This window comes from Corvus kubaryi, unplaced genomic scaffold, assembly GCF_017639235.1.
Source record: "Corvus kubaryi isolate FWS band 111438036 unplaced genomic scaffold, C.kubaryi_AGA036_p1.0 72, whole genome shotgun sequence".
NCBI lineage: Eukaryota > Metazoa > Chordata > Aves > Passeriformes > Corvidae > Corvus > Corvus kubaryi.
This window is the reverse complement of record NW_024582060.1, coordinates 1283676-1300223: the sequence shown is the minus strand read 5'-3', so window position 1 is coordinate 1300223 and position 16548 is coordinate 1283676. Positions and strand designations below refer to the sequence as shown.

Here is a 16548-nt window from a genome sequence, read left to right as displayed (position 1 = left end):
GATTTCCTCTGTTTTCTTAATGACCCTTGGGTTTATCTGACTTCCTCTGCTGACTCTGCTGTCAACATGTTAAATTCCTGCCCAGGCCATCCGACCCCTTGGTACTTAATTCAAATGTCTGATATTTACATTTAGGGTCTGCATGGAAAACGTTCTTCTGTGAACTCTACGGAAGCTACGAGATAGAAAACCCAGCAAAGTTGGGCATTACAGATCACTCTTAACTTTCAGCTTCCTGGTATTTGTCAGCCTGCATCACAAGTAAGGTTCAACATGAATCCTCCACGCAGTGTATTTAGGTGCAATAATTCATCTTCCCCTCTGTCTTCAGCACACATCAATTTTAATTCCTCTATTCACACAGATTGCATTTGCTTCTCACACAGTTCATTGTTGCATTCCTGTAGCCATGACTCAGGAACTCTGCTACTGACAGCCAGACCACACAGGATTTCCATTTCAGAATTATTATTATTCTTTCAGTTTCAATTTCAGAATCATTACTTTTGCCAATAGTACGTGAAACAGAATATAGCTGCTACCTAAAAGAGTTGAGCTGACTTACAAGCAAAGAGACACAAGTAGTCTGTCTATATAAAAGATAATTTCATCTGACAAAAAACATTGGAAGAATATCTGATGTATCAATAATAAATTTCAAAAATTACACTTTACATTTAAAAACTGAGGCATCTTAGGGAGTCTTGCATCCAGCCAGCCATCTTGGAGAATGGAAGCTTTTTTTTTTTCCTCCTTTGGAATAAAGATTCTGAAATCTGATCAGTAACAAGAATTCGTTCCTACAATGCCTTTAGGAAGAAATGTTGAGTTAATTACTCAATTAGAGCATATTTACTTTGTAATTATAATGTCATGTTCAGTCATATTTAATTGTTTTTTCCAAAATACCCAAGGGCAACCATACACATAGTGGGTTAAAAACCTGAATATTTTAGATAAATAACAATACCATTTAGAAAGGCATGTTTTAAATATATCATAGATTATTCTCTAAGGTTAGGTGGCTCACAGACAATATTTTCCTTGCAACAATTAACTTTAAGGTTTATGTACAAAACCCAAAAAGAGTTCCTGTGCAATTAGCCAGATTTTTGTTTTATTACTGTGTCTGGTTTGAAAACCACTAAGTTTCCAGTCACCCTGAATAATTATTTTATTTTAATCTTCTGTCTTTTTATCAAAGAAGCAAACTTTTCCTCCCTCCTAAATTTGTTGAGTTTCTTGGTGCCCAGGTAAGACTTGTGGATTTCCTTTATTTCTTGACAGGTGCTGGGTTAAATAACACTCCCTCCCCCCACAGACAAAGCTTCAACTGGTACTCTGCTAATTTCTCCCAGCTGTTGAAGGACACTCAACTTGCTGGTGTTTTTTCATGAATTCTGAATGTTTTGCCTGCTGAGACAGCCACTGAAATTTAGAATCTTACATGTGGGACTGAAAAAAAACACAGACACATACAGGGGAAAAAAAAAAAAAAAAAAGGAAAATTGCAGAGATCCTCTACAAATACACAGTTTTAGCATCCCTGTATAAGCTTTAACATCCCAGAGATTCCCAGAAAGGCAAATTGCTCCAAAACTGGTGTGATGCACTGAGGCAGAAGGCCCTCAGACACCTTCTGTGTCTGACTAAGCACAGAGACGTGGCAGCAGCTCAGCTGTCGGGTGCCATTCGGAAATGAGCTCTCCATCTTCACAGGTACGGATTGAAACATCCAGAGCAGGTACCAGGAACAACGTGTGGAGTTGGTTTGGTTGTTGTTGTGAGGGTAGTTAAACTCTGCTGCCCAGTGAGTTTGTGGAAGCTCCATCCTCAAAGACACTCAGGATTTGCCAGGACACAGCCCTGGACAACCCCACCTAGTCAGATCTGCTTGGAGTAGGGTGTTGAACCACCCAGCCTCAGCAGGTCCCTTCCATCACACAGCACCATTTCATTTAATCCTCACTTCCCAGAAATGCAATTTTTGCAGTGAAAGCTGAGCCAGTGAGAGCAGCACCTCCCAGAACTCTTTTTGGGAAGGGTGCTGGGGAAGGTGACACGCAGAGCAGACCACCTTCAAAGCCAGCAGCAGTCAGTTCTCCTCAATCTCATCTCCTCTTGAGGAGGAGCTGTGCTAATAACCTCTCAGCTCTAGATTGCAATAACGCAACCTTGGTGCCTGGCCAGCTGCCAATTTGACCAAATAAAGACAAAATGTGATTCCATCAAATCTTCTGTCACCTTCTATGACACATATATTAATGTTTTCTCCTTTTTTTGCCACCCCACACCTCTCACAGACTGGCAAATGCACCTAATCCAAACCATGCAATCTCTAATGTTGTATTTGGGGTTCTGGGGGAACTTTGGCCAGGTCTTTTGTTCTGGAAATCTCCATACGTGGTACAGAGACACCTGTGACTCTTCCAGCTGGAACAGACCTATCCCAAAACCAGCTCAAGTTCTTTAAGAAGTTTATACTCCTCTCGCAGTTACATCTCAGCTATAGAAACTGACAGAAACGTTTCCAGGGACTCTTTCAGAAGAAGGTTTCTATTTACTATCAGCTGCACCCTGGCGTGTTCCACAACAACCTTGCAAGAGCAACACTTGCCTTTGTGATCGTATAACCTCAGCCCTGGGTATCAGAGATCCCAACAGGCCCACTCCACCACCTGAAACCACAGCTGCTCTCTGGCAGAAGCACTGGGAGCCCATCACTGCCCTCTCTGCACTGAGGACTGGCTGGGACTTCCTCTCTCATTAGAAAAAAAAAGGAAGGCTGAGGAAAAAAAAATAAAGCTTGAAGTAGCTTAAATGCACAGTGATGCTTTTACTCCAATGAAACAGAAAATTTCCAAAAATGGTAACTCTTTTTTTTTTTTTAAACTGTCATTGGTAATATTACAAAGAAGAAATGCCAATTTTATGTTGGGTGATAGAGGAACTACCAGAAAAAGGAAAAGTGTTCAGTGGCCACCAACACATCTGAACCCTTAACAGCATTTCCTCTTTGTAAAATTAATGATGCTGAAATCCAGCAATAAACATTTTAATGAATACACTTGCTCTCAAATTCATATCATCCCCACTACCTAAATAAAATCAGTGTTTCAGATAAATGATTGACAAAAAATATACTGGGTGTGCGTACAGTTTTAAAAAAATATAGGCAATTGAAGCATTTAATAACATTATGTTTTGTAAAGCATATGTCTGCCACTGGTAAAAGCTTTCTTTGGTGTTGATCTGATTCGTTGTGTTCAATAATTTAAGAGAGACATTTACTGCACACAGTTACATCTGTTATGCTGGTTGATAGTCAATAAATTTAGAGAACACTTGCACAGAAGAGGTCTTTTATTTGCTGTTCCTGAACTTGAATGACTCTGTTCCTTTCATTCTCTCTCCGAAAGGGTTAAACAAGACACTTCCTAGCACTTCGAATGGCCACAATGACAATACACACACACAAGAAGTAAATTTAAGAGTGATTGCCATTCAGACAAATCCTATTTAAAGCATGGATGCTGAACCATTTTCCACAAAACTGAAAGCAAGTAAGCCAAAACTAAACATACATGGCAGCACTGCAGCTATAGAACATGTCCTCTGAAGTGTTTTGAGGAAACAAAACAAAAAGATGAGGACAAATAATTCAAAGTAAATATCTCACTAGGATAAATTAATTCCACATGGCTAGGCTGTGTCACATCTGCCACACCAAATTACTCAGATGTAACCCCAAAAACCATATTTGATTGCAGAGTAGAGATGCAAGCAAGAGGGGGTTCATAAGGGTGCCTTGGCTGCAGAGAGCACACCAGGTAAGAGCTCATGACAGCAGTGCAAACTTCAGGAAGAACCAGTCAGCAGGAGCACTGATGATGACCTAACCAAAGTGGTCTCTGGGACTGCAGATAATTTCAAAGAAAACCTTTCAAAAGTATATACTTTAAATTCCATGCCTTTAGCAGGATACTTAAATACTCCTTTTAAGGATAGGAAATGCTTGAAAGCACTTAAATACCTTCCCGAAGACTCTACTGGCAACTTTCACAATGAAATGCAGTGCACTGTGTTATGCAGAATGTTTAAGTACTGTTACTTAACATGCATTAAATATCTTTATATTACACTGCTATTTCACATTATATTGAATTAAATGCTTTGTACCAACCTAAAGTTCCAAGTACTTTGAGGCAGAAGATGATACTTCATAAATACAAGTGTTTATTGTCAAATCAGGGGAAGTTGGAATTCTAGTACTGCATCTTTAAACAGTGATTCAGACTCTTTTTCTCCAAAAATCCTGAAGATAAGCTGTTTCAGACCACATGGAAATTCTTTATGCCCCATGACTAATACCTACTCTGACCAACCTTTACAGCAAAAGAAGAGCACAAGAACAAATACTCAAACATGACGACTAAGTTTGCCAATCTGGTCACTTTGTCACCATGGAAAGAGCGTGGTTTCTCCTACACATGAACTTTTGGGGCACTTCCTGTGCCCCAAAGCAAACAGGAAATGAAATTGGTATTCTGAAAATAGAGCAGAAAATTAAAGGAAACATCCAATAAATTCCAGTGCCTATAGCCAATGGTTTTGTTTTGCAGCACAGCATGAGACAGATTTCAAGCCTCCAACTGAAATCAGCTGTGAAGTGTACACACTCATCTCTATTTATACCTGCAAAGTTAAGGGGAATATTTGTGGGTTTGACCCTCATTTCAGGTCAGAAAATGCATTAGGGACTGTGCTTGTGACTTGACCCTCTCGCTATCAATAGGCTTCCGAGAAATAAAGGGTATACTAATTAGTTCTTAATTTAACAGATACAGGAGATACAAGGACTATGAAAAGAGTGTCTTACAGGGGAAACATTTCAAGAACAGGGTATGTGCAGGTTAGGAAAGGAGGTTGCAAGAAGACCTAATTATGGTTGACAAATACCTGAGGGGGTTCTTTTCTACAAGCAGCAGGTAGAAATCTGTTCAAAATATGCAATAAGGACAAAGCCCAAAGGCATTAGCTGAAATTGAAGGAAGGATAGTTCAGGCACGGCATCAGAAACGGCTTTCCACTCAGAGGCTCATTCCTGTGCGGAATAAATGACCTACCAGGGGCTCTATTCCGGGATGGGCACCCGTGTCCCGGGGCCGCACCTGCCCGTGCCCGCGGAGCCGGCTGCGGCATCCCGGGCAGCGCCTCCCGCCGCGCCGCCGGCCTCCGCGGCCCTGCACCGCCACCTTCCGGGAGCGCAGCCCGGGACCCCGCAACCCGAGACCCTGCTGGACGGAACCCCGCTCCCCAGGACCCCCGGGACCCCCCGCTCCCCGCCCCACCGCAGCCCCCCGCTCCCGTCCTGCCCCATCCGCCCCGCGCAGGTCCCGCCGGCGCCCAGGTTAGCCGGGTGTCCGAGCCGGGCGGGCTCGTTCCGCTCGCTCCCTGCCTGGAGGGGGCTGCAACACGTGGGATTGCGAACTGGTTCTCTATTTTTTTCTACGTTGAGAGAGCAAGTTTTCAAAAGTATTACGAGGGAAGGCGCTGGAGATGCCCATCTAGAATTCCACCCAGCCCACATGTGCAGTAGATGGGATGTAGTTAGTTTTGGAAGCTTTTGCTGGTGCTTCTTGGGTGGGGCTTTGTAATTTTCTAGACAAACACTATTAACGAATAATTATTATTTTAAAAAAATACTCCATTGAGCAGCAGAAAAGGAACGTTGTGTCTCAGCATCAACAAATAACAGACTATTTACTTGCTTTTGTGCAATAGGAGACTGCAATGAAAGCACAGCAGGCTTAACATCCAAAAAAATGAGGAAATTCTTACTTCAGGGTCGAAGATTTTCAGGACACGTAGCCACATTCAGAAGTGTAAAACAAGTATCTTGCAAACCTACCCAAGCTGGCAGTTAAGAAGTCCACGAAGCACTTTCAAATACAATTCCTCTTCCCCACAGTTCTCACAATGTCACTAACGGCCTCTCAATGCTCTATTTAATTATTTTCTTTAAGCTACATTACAGCAGCTCCCCTGCTGCCCAGGTAGCCTGAGAAGGGGCTGACTGATACCAGTCCTGTGCAGACAGCAGCTGCTGGCAGAGGCCTACTTGTGTCAGTCACATTTCAAGAACAGACATCAAAATTTACCTTGCGCCACTAGTACCTGGAACATTCACCTTGCTGCCAGCAGCTGAGCAGGATGCAAGAGTAAGGACTGATCCAAATCAGTCTTCCACGGCAGAAGAGAGGAGCAGACCAGGATCCCAGACCTGGCTTCATCTTCTACTCCCCTCCTATCACTACCTTGCAACTAGCAATCTGTGGTTGCTTTAATAGCTCCATTCCACGTTGTGATTGGTTTGCTCCCATCTCCTCACCACCAGGTTTTCTTGACTACTGATCAATTTAACCTTTCAGGTGCTGTTTGCACAAAATAAGAATAGATTGTAAATAAATGGCAGCCGGAGCACTACTAGGGAACAGAACTCTCTTCCACCTGGCTGATTTTCTGTTTGCTTTAGAAGTTGCTCTTTCACCTGCAAGCAATGACAATCCGCATCAAGAGACAGATGCAAAACTGTTCCTCCAATTATATAATCACTGCAGCTGATAAGGAGGGAGCTGGATTTAGGTTGCCATAGCGTTGGCATATTGCTATGGAGGCTGAGCTCTTCATCCACTTTATCAGCTCTGGACCAGGAAGAGCAGCCCAATTATGCCTGCTGAATGCCTGCGCTGCAGACTCGCTCCCACTTGGAAGAAGCACTCTGGATCAGGGGCTGCTTCCTTTCCCCTCCCACCTCATTTCGATGGAGTGGTTAGGGGTGGGGGTGCCGGGTGGTTTTATTCTTTTTAATCTGTATTTAATCGGAAGGAGGGTGGTGTTATCTCTTAAAACCCCACTACCCTTCCACCACTGAGGGCTGCCACAGCTCTGCTGCCCCTCCCCAGCTGCACCGTCAGCCGCCCCTCCAAGGCACTCGGGGGTACCTGGGGGCTCGCCCCGGAGCAGGTGTTGGATGCCAGCGGGCGGGGGCACGTTTGTCAGCGGGGAAGTTGTCACCGGCCGAGGGAGGGGCTGCCCTGAGCAGCAGGCGGGGGGCGAGGGGGAGATGAGGAAGAAGTTGGCCGGGGTGGGGGGCTCTGCTGTGCAGAGAGAGACACCCCGGCAGCCGCTCCCGGCGGAGCGCTGCTCCTGCCTCGCCGAGGGGAGGAAATGGCTCTGCCTGCTCTGCAACACCGACGTGTGTGTGCAGCCAGGGCTGGAGGGAAGGGAAGGGAGGGGGTGACACCATGCAGGTAACAGGATAAAAATAACTCCAGGAACGGCACATCGGGCTTGGGCGGGGGGGGTGGGGGAAGGCTTCTGGAGTTTGGACAAACAAAGTTTTACTACAGGGAATAGCGGGGGACATTTGCTAATGCCGAGGAGCAACAGCACGGGTTGGTATCCATGATGCAGGCGATCCTGAGAGGAGCTCGGCGAGAAATCACTGCCCCGAGTAAAACCCAACTTTAATTTTAATACAGGCACCCCCGGTGTCCCTCGTTCTCTCAGGATGGGCGCATGTATGGTGCATATGTGTGTAAACAGATAATTCTCCCTTCCCCTCCCCTTTCGTGTGAGAGATTAGAAATAGCGTAAGAGAAGGGAAGGGCTCCTCTCCCGGTGCCTTAGGAAGCCGTACCCAGATGGAGGCTAGGAGGACCGGGACGACGTTAATTGGGAAAGATCCCCTAATCCCGGCCGCCCTGCGAGTTAATCCTCGTCTGACACGGAGGAGCGGCCGCTCCGCGGCTCCCCTGAGCCCCCGGCCCCAGCGCGCAGCCCCCTCGCCGGCCGCCCCTCCTCGCCCCTTCGCCTGGGAAGGCGACGACGGCGACTTAAAGCAACTTTTCTTTGCCCAGGCTTTCCTAAGAAGCAGCCGTTCCGCGAGGGGCTGCGGGGGTCTCCCGGCCGAGGGGAGCTGTGTGCTCCGAATGGAACCCGGTGTCAAAGGCTGTCCTCTGCCCCGGCCCCGCGCCCGCCTCCGGCGCTGGCAGCGGCTGAGCTGAACCGAGAGATAAGGGACAAAGGGCAGGGTAGGGAATGGTTGCTAGGTCCTCGGAGGTAAATCTCAGGCTTACCTTGATGGTTTTCTTCTGGAATGTACATCCTCTTGTTTTCATTGACCATTTAAAACGAGTCCAGAATAATCCCTCCGAAAATCGGCTTGGTAAGATACAAGGAAGAATGGAGCTGCAGAATTTCCCCTTTTATTATTACCTGATTCCCATTATTGCATCAAACACCAAAAACTGATCCTTTCCACTACTGCCTCCTTTAGTGAAATTGCAATGCATCCTCAGTACATCCGGGCCCCTTCCAAGAATTTAGCACAGCACCTCTGGCTGTTAAACCATAAAAAAGAACAGGAAGGGGGGAAACGCGAGAGGGGGGAAAAAAAAAAAAACGGAAAAAAGCAAAAGCATCCAGAACAAACCTCTGAGGGTTAAATGTCTTTTTAAAATCCACCAACTACAAGAGTAAGAACAGGAGGAAGAGCGGAAAAAAAAGGGAGATGTTCAAACGCTGCTGCTCCTCCTCTTCAAAGCCATTCTGAGCGCGTTGTGTTGGCAGGGAGCTGTTTCTGCAGAGGAAGAGAGCACAGTCCCAGCCCCTTACTCCCTCCCCTCCCTCAGCGCGCTCGCTCCCCGCTCTCTCCCTCTCGCCGACAGACAGACACACTGAACGCTTCCAGATGTTCCAGCTGCGGCGGCTGCACGCAGCTCCCCGCGCACGGCGTTGGGAGCCGCCGGACTTGATCTGAAAGTTTAACACGCTGCCTGCCTCCACTGCGCCTGCTGAAGCCTGGCTACAGACATGACGTCAAGGAGGCGAGCTGGAGCCGGCTGCCGGAGGAGCGGGGGGACGGCGAGGGGGCGGCGGCGGGGCCGGCCCGGGGGCGGCGGCCGGGGCAGCGCTGGCCGGGCAGGGGCAGCGGCGGCGCGGCCGGACAGCGGCACGGCCCCGGCACCGCGCCCCGCTGCGATCCGCTTTCTCAACAGTGTGGGCTCTGCCCTGCGGTTCCGCCACGGAATGCGAGTGTGAGCTGCATTGCAAGGAGCACGGAGCCGTTCGCATCGTGTGCGAGCGCTGAACGCGGCGGCAGAGCGGCTGCGGCTCCGCCTGAGCCCCCGCGAGCAGGCAGACACAGGCACGGTAGGCAGGCAGCGCAAGGGAGAGATGCCCGGGGGTGAGCTGCACAGACGAGAGGATGCACAGATGTTTAAACAGATTAATCAAGCTAGGATTTGCAAAATCCTTGGTGGAAACGCCAAAGTGCTCCGCTGGTATCCCACCACTTGCCTTAATTATGCCTGTCAGTTGGCCCTCTGTAATTGAAGCCTCCGCAGAGAGCAGAAATGACTCCTCTAAAATGAAATGCGAACTGAATGCAGTACATGTTAAAGCTATCTGGACTCTCCGAGCTGCCATGTTAAACAAGAGATGCACAGTTCTGAAACACCTCTCAGAACCACTGCAGAAACTGCCACAAGCTGAAGAACTAAAGCACTCTGACATCCACGGAGGTGAACACCTGGAATACCCTGTCCTACCTGCAAACCCGTGGCTGTAGGTTCTCACCATAACCCAGCATCCACCTAACAGCACATGCATGCAATACTATTTGTGGAGCTTAAAACGCCGTGGTTATTTCCTTTCAAGTGGTTTTCCATTTTAACTAGAAAAAAAAAAAAGAGTATTTACAATTGGTAATACCCCTGTAAAGGAATTACTTCTGAACAAACTCAGCGCCTTCTCTACAAACACATTTCAGTGGGATGTATCAAATATCCATCTCTTCATGAGGCTTCCTCCCCACCACTTTAATTGAGCTGTCTCTCAGCTGGAGCTCAAAATATTACAGAAAGCATCACCACCTAACAGATTTATGGAAAGAAACAAAAAAATCCCACACCCATTTGGAACTACAAGAAAAACTAGAATAGATGTAAAGCACTTACCGAAAACTGGATGCAGCCAAATCACTTGTTCTAAATAAAGGTCATTTTGGTTCCTAATAACCACTGATCATCAAAACTTCTGCATTAGATGCTATTCAAAGGGTAATTAACCAACACCATATTGCCATTGACAGCATGTAGAGGCACAGCTTTACTTCTGACTCAGGAGGAAGAGTTCCTCTGAGCAATTAAAATACTCTGTCCTCTCTTGCCTAGTTTTTCTCTAATAATGTCACATGCACTTACCCATTTAACTTACCAGATCAGGCAAGATCACAGCTAGAGGTAGAATGGCAATATATTGGCTTTCATTTTCAGTTCAAGTTTCCTTCTCTTAAAAAAAGTCAAGTCCTCCCTTCACCATTATAAAAAAGACTGAATAGAAAATCCTTCGCTGCCTGCATTTGTTGTGTAAATGTAGATTTTGTTTTTCTCCTTGTGACCACAAATCCTTGCCATTTTGGGTTGTGCTAACTCCATTTTTTTCCATCCATGAGTCAACTGAGTCTTGGGTGATTCACCCTTGCATGGACAAAGTATCTTGGGAAGTAAGCACATGCTGATCACCCCTGTCCAGACATCAGACACTGGTGGAGCACCTGTAAATATTTCTTTTGCCATTCTCAGGTCACATTCTCAGCTAGCTAAAGATTTATGTACAGTATTATTTAAACAGTTAAAATCCACATAGCCCTGCTTTATGCCAGCTCACATATGTATGCAGGCACATACACAAGCTGTCTCTGACACCTACAAATCTTTTTCTCCGTTCTTTATCCCTCTCTCTCTGCCAAGCTCCCACAGTAGGACACAAGTTGGGCCAATTACCAAAAATCAAATACCAAAGAAAAATAGAACAAGAAACAAGGCTATTAGCTGGCATTAATTTCTCCAGCATAAATAAAATTCTACTATGACTTGAGGTTTCCTTACTCAGCAATTCTAATAAAATCATTTCCTATGCAGAGAAATGGGAAGAAACTGGTTGTAGGATTAAGATGGAAAGATCCTGCTAATGGATCAGGTGGCGTAAGAGTGAACATCACACCTTCCCCTAAAAGTATTTGTTTTGTCCAAGTACAATTTGTATTGTCCAAGTACACAAAGGAGATGCAGTCCATGCAAGCAGGCTTGGTAAGGAGGTGGCATGTGAAGTAAAGCTGCTTGTAAGACTTTTCCTTAATGTGATTACTGAAATGCACATTTAATATTGATTCCATCAGGAAGGAACTTGAGGTGTCAGCCTTCACAGAAGCTAGGAAAATTAGCCTTCTGCAGAGTTCAATCCTCACAGACACACCCAAAGAGGAGTGCACTAGTGAGAGATCATCTTCAAAGAAAATCATGAAAGAATTATTATTTCAATACCAAACAAATTCAAAAGTTGTTAGTCCCTGCCTGATGGGGCAGCCAGCAGATTTGGAGGGAAGATGGACAATGGACAGATCAGACACAAGGGTATCTCACAGTGGCCTGCTTCTGCGCTTGTGAACTTCCTCTAAGCACATGACAATAGATTGCACAAATGATCCAACGTACATTCAGCCTTAGGCCTCCCAAAGGTGGAGACATAAATTTTCTATCCCATGCAAGAAGAAAAACTGTTCTCCAGTCGCTCTGAGAACAATTGTGATGAGGGCCATACAAAGCACCAAGCCAGAGATTCCTGGAAAACTGCTATTTAAAGTTATAAAGCATCAAAAAATGACTCGTAGGGCACCTACTGTGAACGTGCAAGTCCACTCTGCATGTCAGGAATGTTTTCTTCTGTGTACAGCATGCAGCCCTTCCCTCTTATCCAGCCTTATAAAGAGTATACTGGCCACAACAGCTTCATCAAAATCCAGTAGCAGGACCTGCCTCTGTCTTCAGAGCAGAAATCACCTGAATGTTGAGCAGGAGAGCATCTCCCTGGCTCCCAAAGGAGGAGTTACTGCCATGCTGTGTGGAACGATGGGGCCGGAAAGCCATGGGTTAGAAACAGAGCAGAGCGTGCAAAAACTCTGCACTGAACTATTTTTGTAACTTATAACATTATTTGTAAGGCTCTTTTAAGCAGTCTCAGTGCTTCTAAAATGATGTAGGGTTTTCATTGGGCCTACTGCACAGGCTGTCTAATTGCAGTAGATTATGCTCACACTCTTTTGGCAGTAATGCCTTCTACTCTAAAAGAAAAGGGTAAATTATTCAAAAGTGGAAAAGAAATGTATTTTATCCCAGAAACAGTACTAATGCTCACAATACAAATGCAATTCCTTCCAGGGCCAGCTCAGAGAAAACAGTGCCAGAGCTCTGTATTACTCTGCTGAAAGGTGTTTTTTCCCTGCAGATTTTAGGTTTTGCACCTCTGCCAACAAACAGAGAAGGCTTCCCATAAGAATCTGCACTTTCTTGCCCTGAAGGCTATGGGATATCTTTTTTTCCATAAATTCAAATAAATGGGATCTAAACACAATGCAGTCTTTGCATGAAGTCCGACCCTCCTTTCCTTCAAAGGCGAACATGTCACTAATTCTGGTTTCTGTCTAGTGGCCATTCCAGCCTCAAGCAACAGCCTGAGCAGCCCTGGGTACCCTAAAGAATCACTGTGCACGAGCAGCATGGTACTCCTGACAACCTCTGCCCTTTCTGACAACACTGCACTGTTGGTCCATCCACGGGATAATACCAATATTGAGTATTTGCTGCTGTTGCATGACTGCAATGTAATTTTTTTCTTTTAAATGAAATATTGATGATAACAAATTTTTCTCATATTTCAGGAGCACTGTGAATTGTTCTCCAATTTATTTTTGATTCTTTTGACGTACATATCATCTAAAACCGTATCATCCTCTACACTTGAACTTCTTATTTGTTAATGGAAAAAAATACCTGTTTGAACCTATGAATATAGATTTATAAAAATGTTCTTTATTTGACTTTTCTTGGTTGCTCAATTTTAATTGAAATGAAAGCAACTGATAGAGCTATCTAAAGCTATTCCAAGCGTGGTCAGGAAACTGCAGACATTTCAAAATTATCAGCTAGCTAGAACACAGGAGACTTTCTCAAGATAAAAAAAAATCTGGGATGGATGGAAAAGAGAAGATTGATGATCAGGATTTCTAGGTGATTTCCCTTCTTAAAATCTGGAACAGTGACATACACACAGGAACTCTTGAAATTTTATACAGTAAAAAAGATTGATTTTCAAAGTCAGCTTGAGGAACTTAGCTGTATTTTTCATATTCAAATTAAAAGGAGTGGTTATTAGGCTTTGAAATTTCAGTCACTAGCTTTTATATTTACATTTAAATGTTGTCAAGCAACTACAAAAAGCTAGAAGGGAAATTATTAGTGAGGTAGTTGCATGGTCCACTAAAGCACATGAAGGCCCAGTATTGGTAAGTGACAGAAAATATTCGATCTAAGGGGGAAAAAGGAAAGAATGAAGTAATTGACAGCTGGGTAGGAAGCAGCTAGGAAGGAGAATAAATGGTCATTAGACACAGAAGAGAAGGAAGTAGATGAAATTGAAAGCCTTCAAGCAGGTTTTGCTTTTCTAGACTGCAGAAGCCTCTAGAAAGTAACCTGGATGTGTGCAAGTGGGATTTTATTCACATCTCACTGGCTAGCCTAGCTTTCAGCCGTGGTCTGTGACTCAGTGGGTGGTGGCAGAGGTGCTTTTTTTAATCCCAGCTGTAGAAAAGGAAGAAGTCACCATGGGAAGAGGTGACTGATGTTTATGGCCAGGCAGCATTGTACGAGTCCACGCACAGTTTCAAGGTGTAACAGCAAACAACTGCTTGAACTCTCTGAAACAACAAAGCAGACATTTGACCCACGTTAAAATATAAATGCAGCTATGCTTATCGGACTTGAAAAGAACTTCTGGCAGTTTTCATTATGCCATCACCATCATGGGTACCTGGCCAGGGAGGAAGGTTGAACACCTTTGCAGAATTTAAATACAAAAGCATTCTCTGTTCCTCAAGGAGGAAAAATTTGGTGGCTCTGCCACTACAGCTTAAGGGAAAGACTCAAACTTAACAAAAAGTGTTGCACTGTTTCTACTTTCAATAAGAAATAACTGAGTCTATCTAGACTGGTTATGTACTGATATAAAGAGATTTAAATTCAGCATTGGTTCATTAGCTTCTGCCAATTAAAAAGAGAAAAAAAAGAGAGAAAAGAGCAAAATTATTGCTGTTAATAATAGTCTAAAATCACCAGTTAAACAAAAGACATGAATTTATAATGTCTACAAGGAGATGTACAATGAAAAATGAAATTTTCATCCAATCAGCCTACATCAGTGAAAATAATCATGCACACTCCTGAGGGTATCTTTGCTACTTGCCACTGCTAACACAACAAAAATTAAGAACTTACTACCATTCTAATCTTCTAACATAGCTCTAGAAAATACACAAGAATATGTAGTTTGTAGCTTGCTCTCAACTAAGAACCACACAGAAGCTGAGATTCAGGGCAAGCACAAAGAGACTATTTTGGAAGAGAGGGATTCTTCAAAGAATAAACTTTTGCAAGTTGTTGAGGAAGACCTGACAGTGACTGGAAGAATTACATGATGCTGACATTTGGAAACCTCGGTGGACCTAATTAGCAAACAATGAAAACTACACAAAGTCAAAATAAGAAGGCAATGCAGAAAAACATATTTAGCTAGGACAACCAATTCCAAGTATAAAATTCATAAACTGAGTTCAAAAAAGAGAAAAAAGTTAATGTTGGGGAAGGCTGTAAGACCAAGTTCCTTCCTTGTCTTTTGGAATTTAAAGATTCAGAACTTTTAAATATGCTTTGTCAACACAGAAAATTATTGACAAACTCAAGGAAGCCAGCAATTTGGAGTTCTGACAGATTCTGGAGGATCTGCAATAATCACTAATGAGATAAAATGGTCTAAAAATACTCCATCTTACGTATCAGCTGCAAGGAAGATGATTAGATTAATTTGTTAGAATAGTCAGTTACTGGGATGTTGGCCTGATATACAATGTCAACATTTCATCTTCAACAATGGCTCTTTCTATACTGAAGGGCTGAACTGCTTAGTAAGTGTATCTGATTATAATGCAATCTTTGTGGTGTCCCTCTGGCTTTTTTTCCCCCAATTATTTCTCTCCAAAATGAAGAAAAACACAACTCATCCAGCAATCAGCCTCTGTTTCAACTGCAGCAACTTTTTTTTGTGTGATCTTAAAGTCTGTCCTACAACTTGCAGTTCTCCCATTGCCTTCTGTTAAAATGGCTGGTAATTGTGTTTAGTTGAACAATGATTTTGTGGTCAGTTCAAAAAGGGCACTAAGTTAGAAACAACTTCCACATGTAGCAATGTTTGATTTCAACCCCATTTTCCAGACTTGTATGGCTGCAGACTACAGACAAACCAGGGTTGTCTCAGCACCACCTAAACATTGTGTTTGATTTTTTGCAAACTGCCCTTTAAAACAAAAATTAGTTCCAAGAGATTGCTCAAAAGAGCTCTCTTTATTTCAAAAAAAAAGAAAAAAAATTGTCAAAACACCACAAGCAAACGCTACACAAACCCTAATTGATTTGGTTACATCATCAATGTTAAAGCTGTGTATTTCATTAAGGTACCATCTTGACTAATCCCTCACCTAGGACATCCAAAAAGTCATTTAGGGGGACTTTAATAAAATGTTACAGAAGTTCTGGGAGTGTGAAACAAAGCGTTTGGAAGTGTGTTTTGCAGGAGAGATATTAAAGGTTCCTGAACACTGGATAAATTAAACCTGCTTCAGTTGCACAGATTTGGGCTTGCACACAACAATAAAGCTATTATTCAAATAGCTTTAATTTAAAAATGGTTGTGTGGCTGTGACTGTGAGCTCCAAGACTGCTGAAAATAATTCCAAATACTTGTAGCAACATGTAATGGGTGGTTGCCTGAATATGTGCTCTCCAAAGCTCCCTCAGCTGCAGTGGAACCTTGATGGAACAGAAGCAGAAAAACAGGTGAAGTGACAGACAGCAAAGTCGAGAGCATTTCTTGATTTGGAGGATAACACAGCAAGGTAGTAGGTTCTGAATCAACATAGTGTAAGAAATGTTCATGTTATGTTTGCAGTTTCTCCAAAAAATCTGAAGCTTTAGAAGCCAAGAAAAATGTTTGACTGTTATTTAAACTACCCCTCCAACATGCAATCAGAACAGTTTATTTATGTCTCGCCTTTTAATTTGCCCATCTTTGCTTAAACATGAAGACAATCAAAATAAAACAATAAGCAACTTTAAAATCTTTACTCACTGTTTCCACATGTTCTGAAGGAATTATTTATATTTCCTCAGCAGAAATGGTTAAGAGTTCAGTTATTTTATAATGCCATCAATGTGTACACTAGTTTATAAGAGTTGCCTCTCCAGAACCCCATGAGACCATGAATGACCAAGCTAAGCTCCCAACATACACAAGAAGAGAAGAAAAAAGAAAAGAAAAGAAAAGAAAAGAAAAGAAAAGAAAAGAAAAGAAAAGAAAAGAAAAGAAAAGAAAAGA

The 16548-nt window shown here is 43.6% G+C and overlaps 1 protein-coding gene across 22 annotated transcripts in view; it reads right to left on the bottom strand.

The window, feature by feature from the left end:
* The window catches only part of CACNA1C (calcium voltage-gated channel subunit alpha1 C), a 464262-nt gene that overhangs the window by 413853 nt on the left and 33861 nt on the right, over positions 1–16548 (bottom strand). Inside the window, exon 1 of one of the 22 annotated variants that reach the window (XM_042050195.1) lies at positions 8142–8859. The exons of the other annotated variants lie outside the window; for them this stretch is intronic. Coding sequence (XP_041906129.1) covers positions 8142–8190 — 49 coding nt within the window. The 5' untranslated portion in view covers positions 8191–8859. Of the gene's footprint in view, positions 1–8141; positions 8860–16548 lie in introns of those variants that run through there. 22 annotated transcript variants of the gene reach the window in all.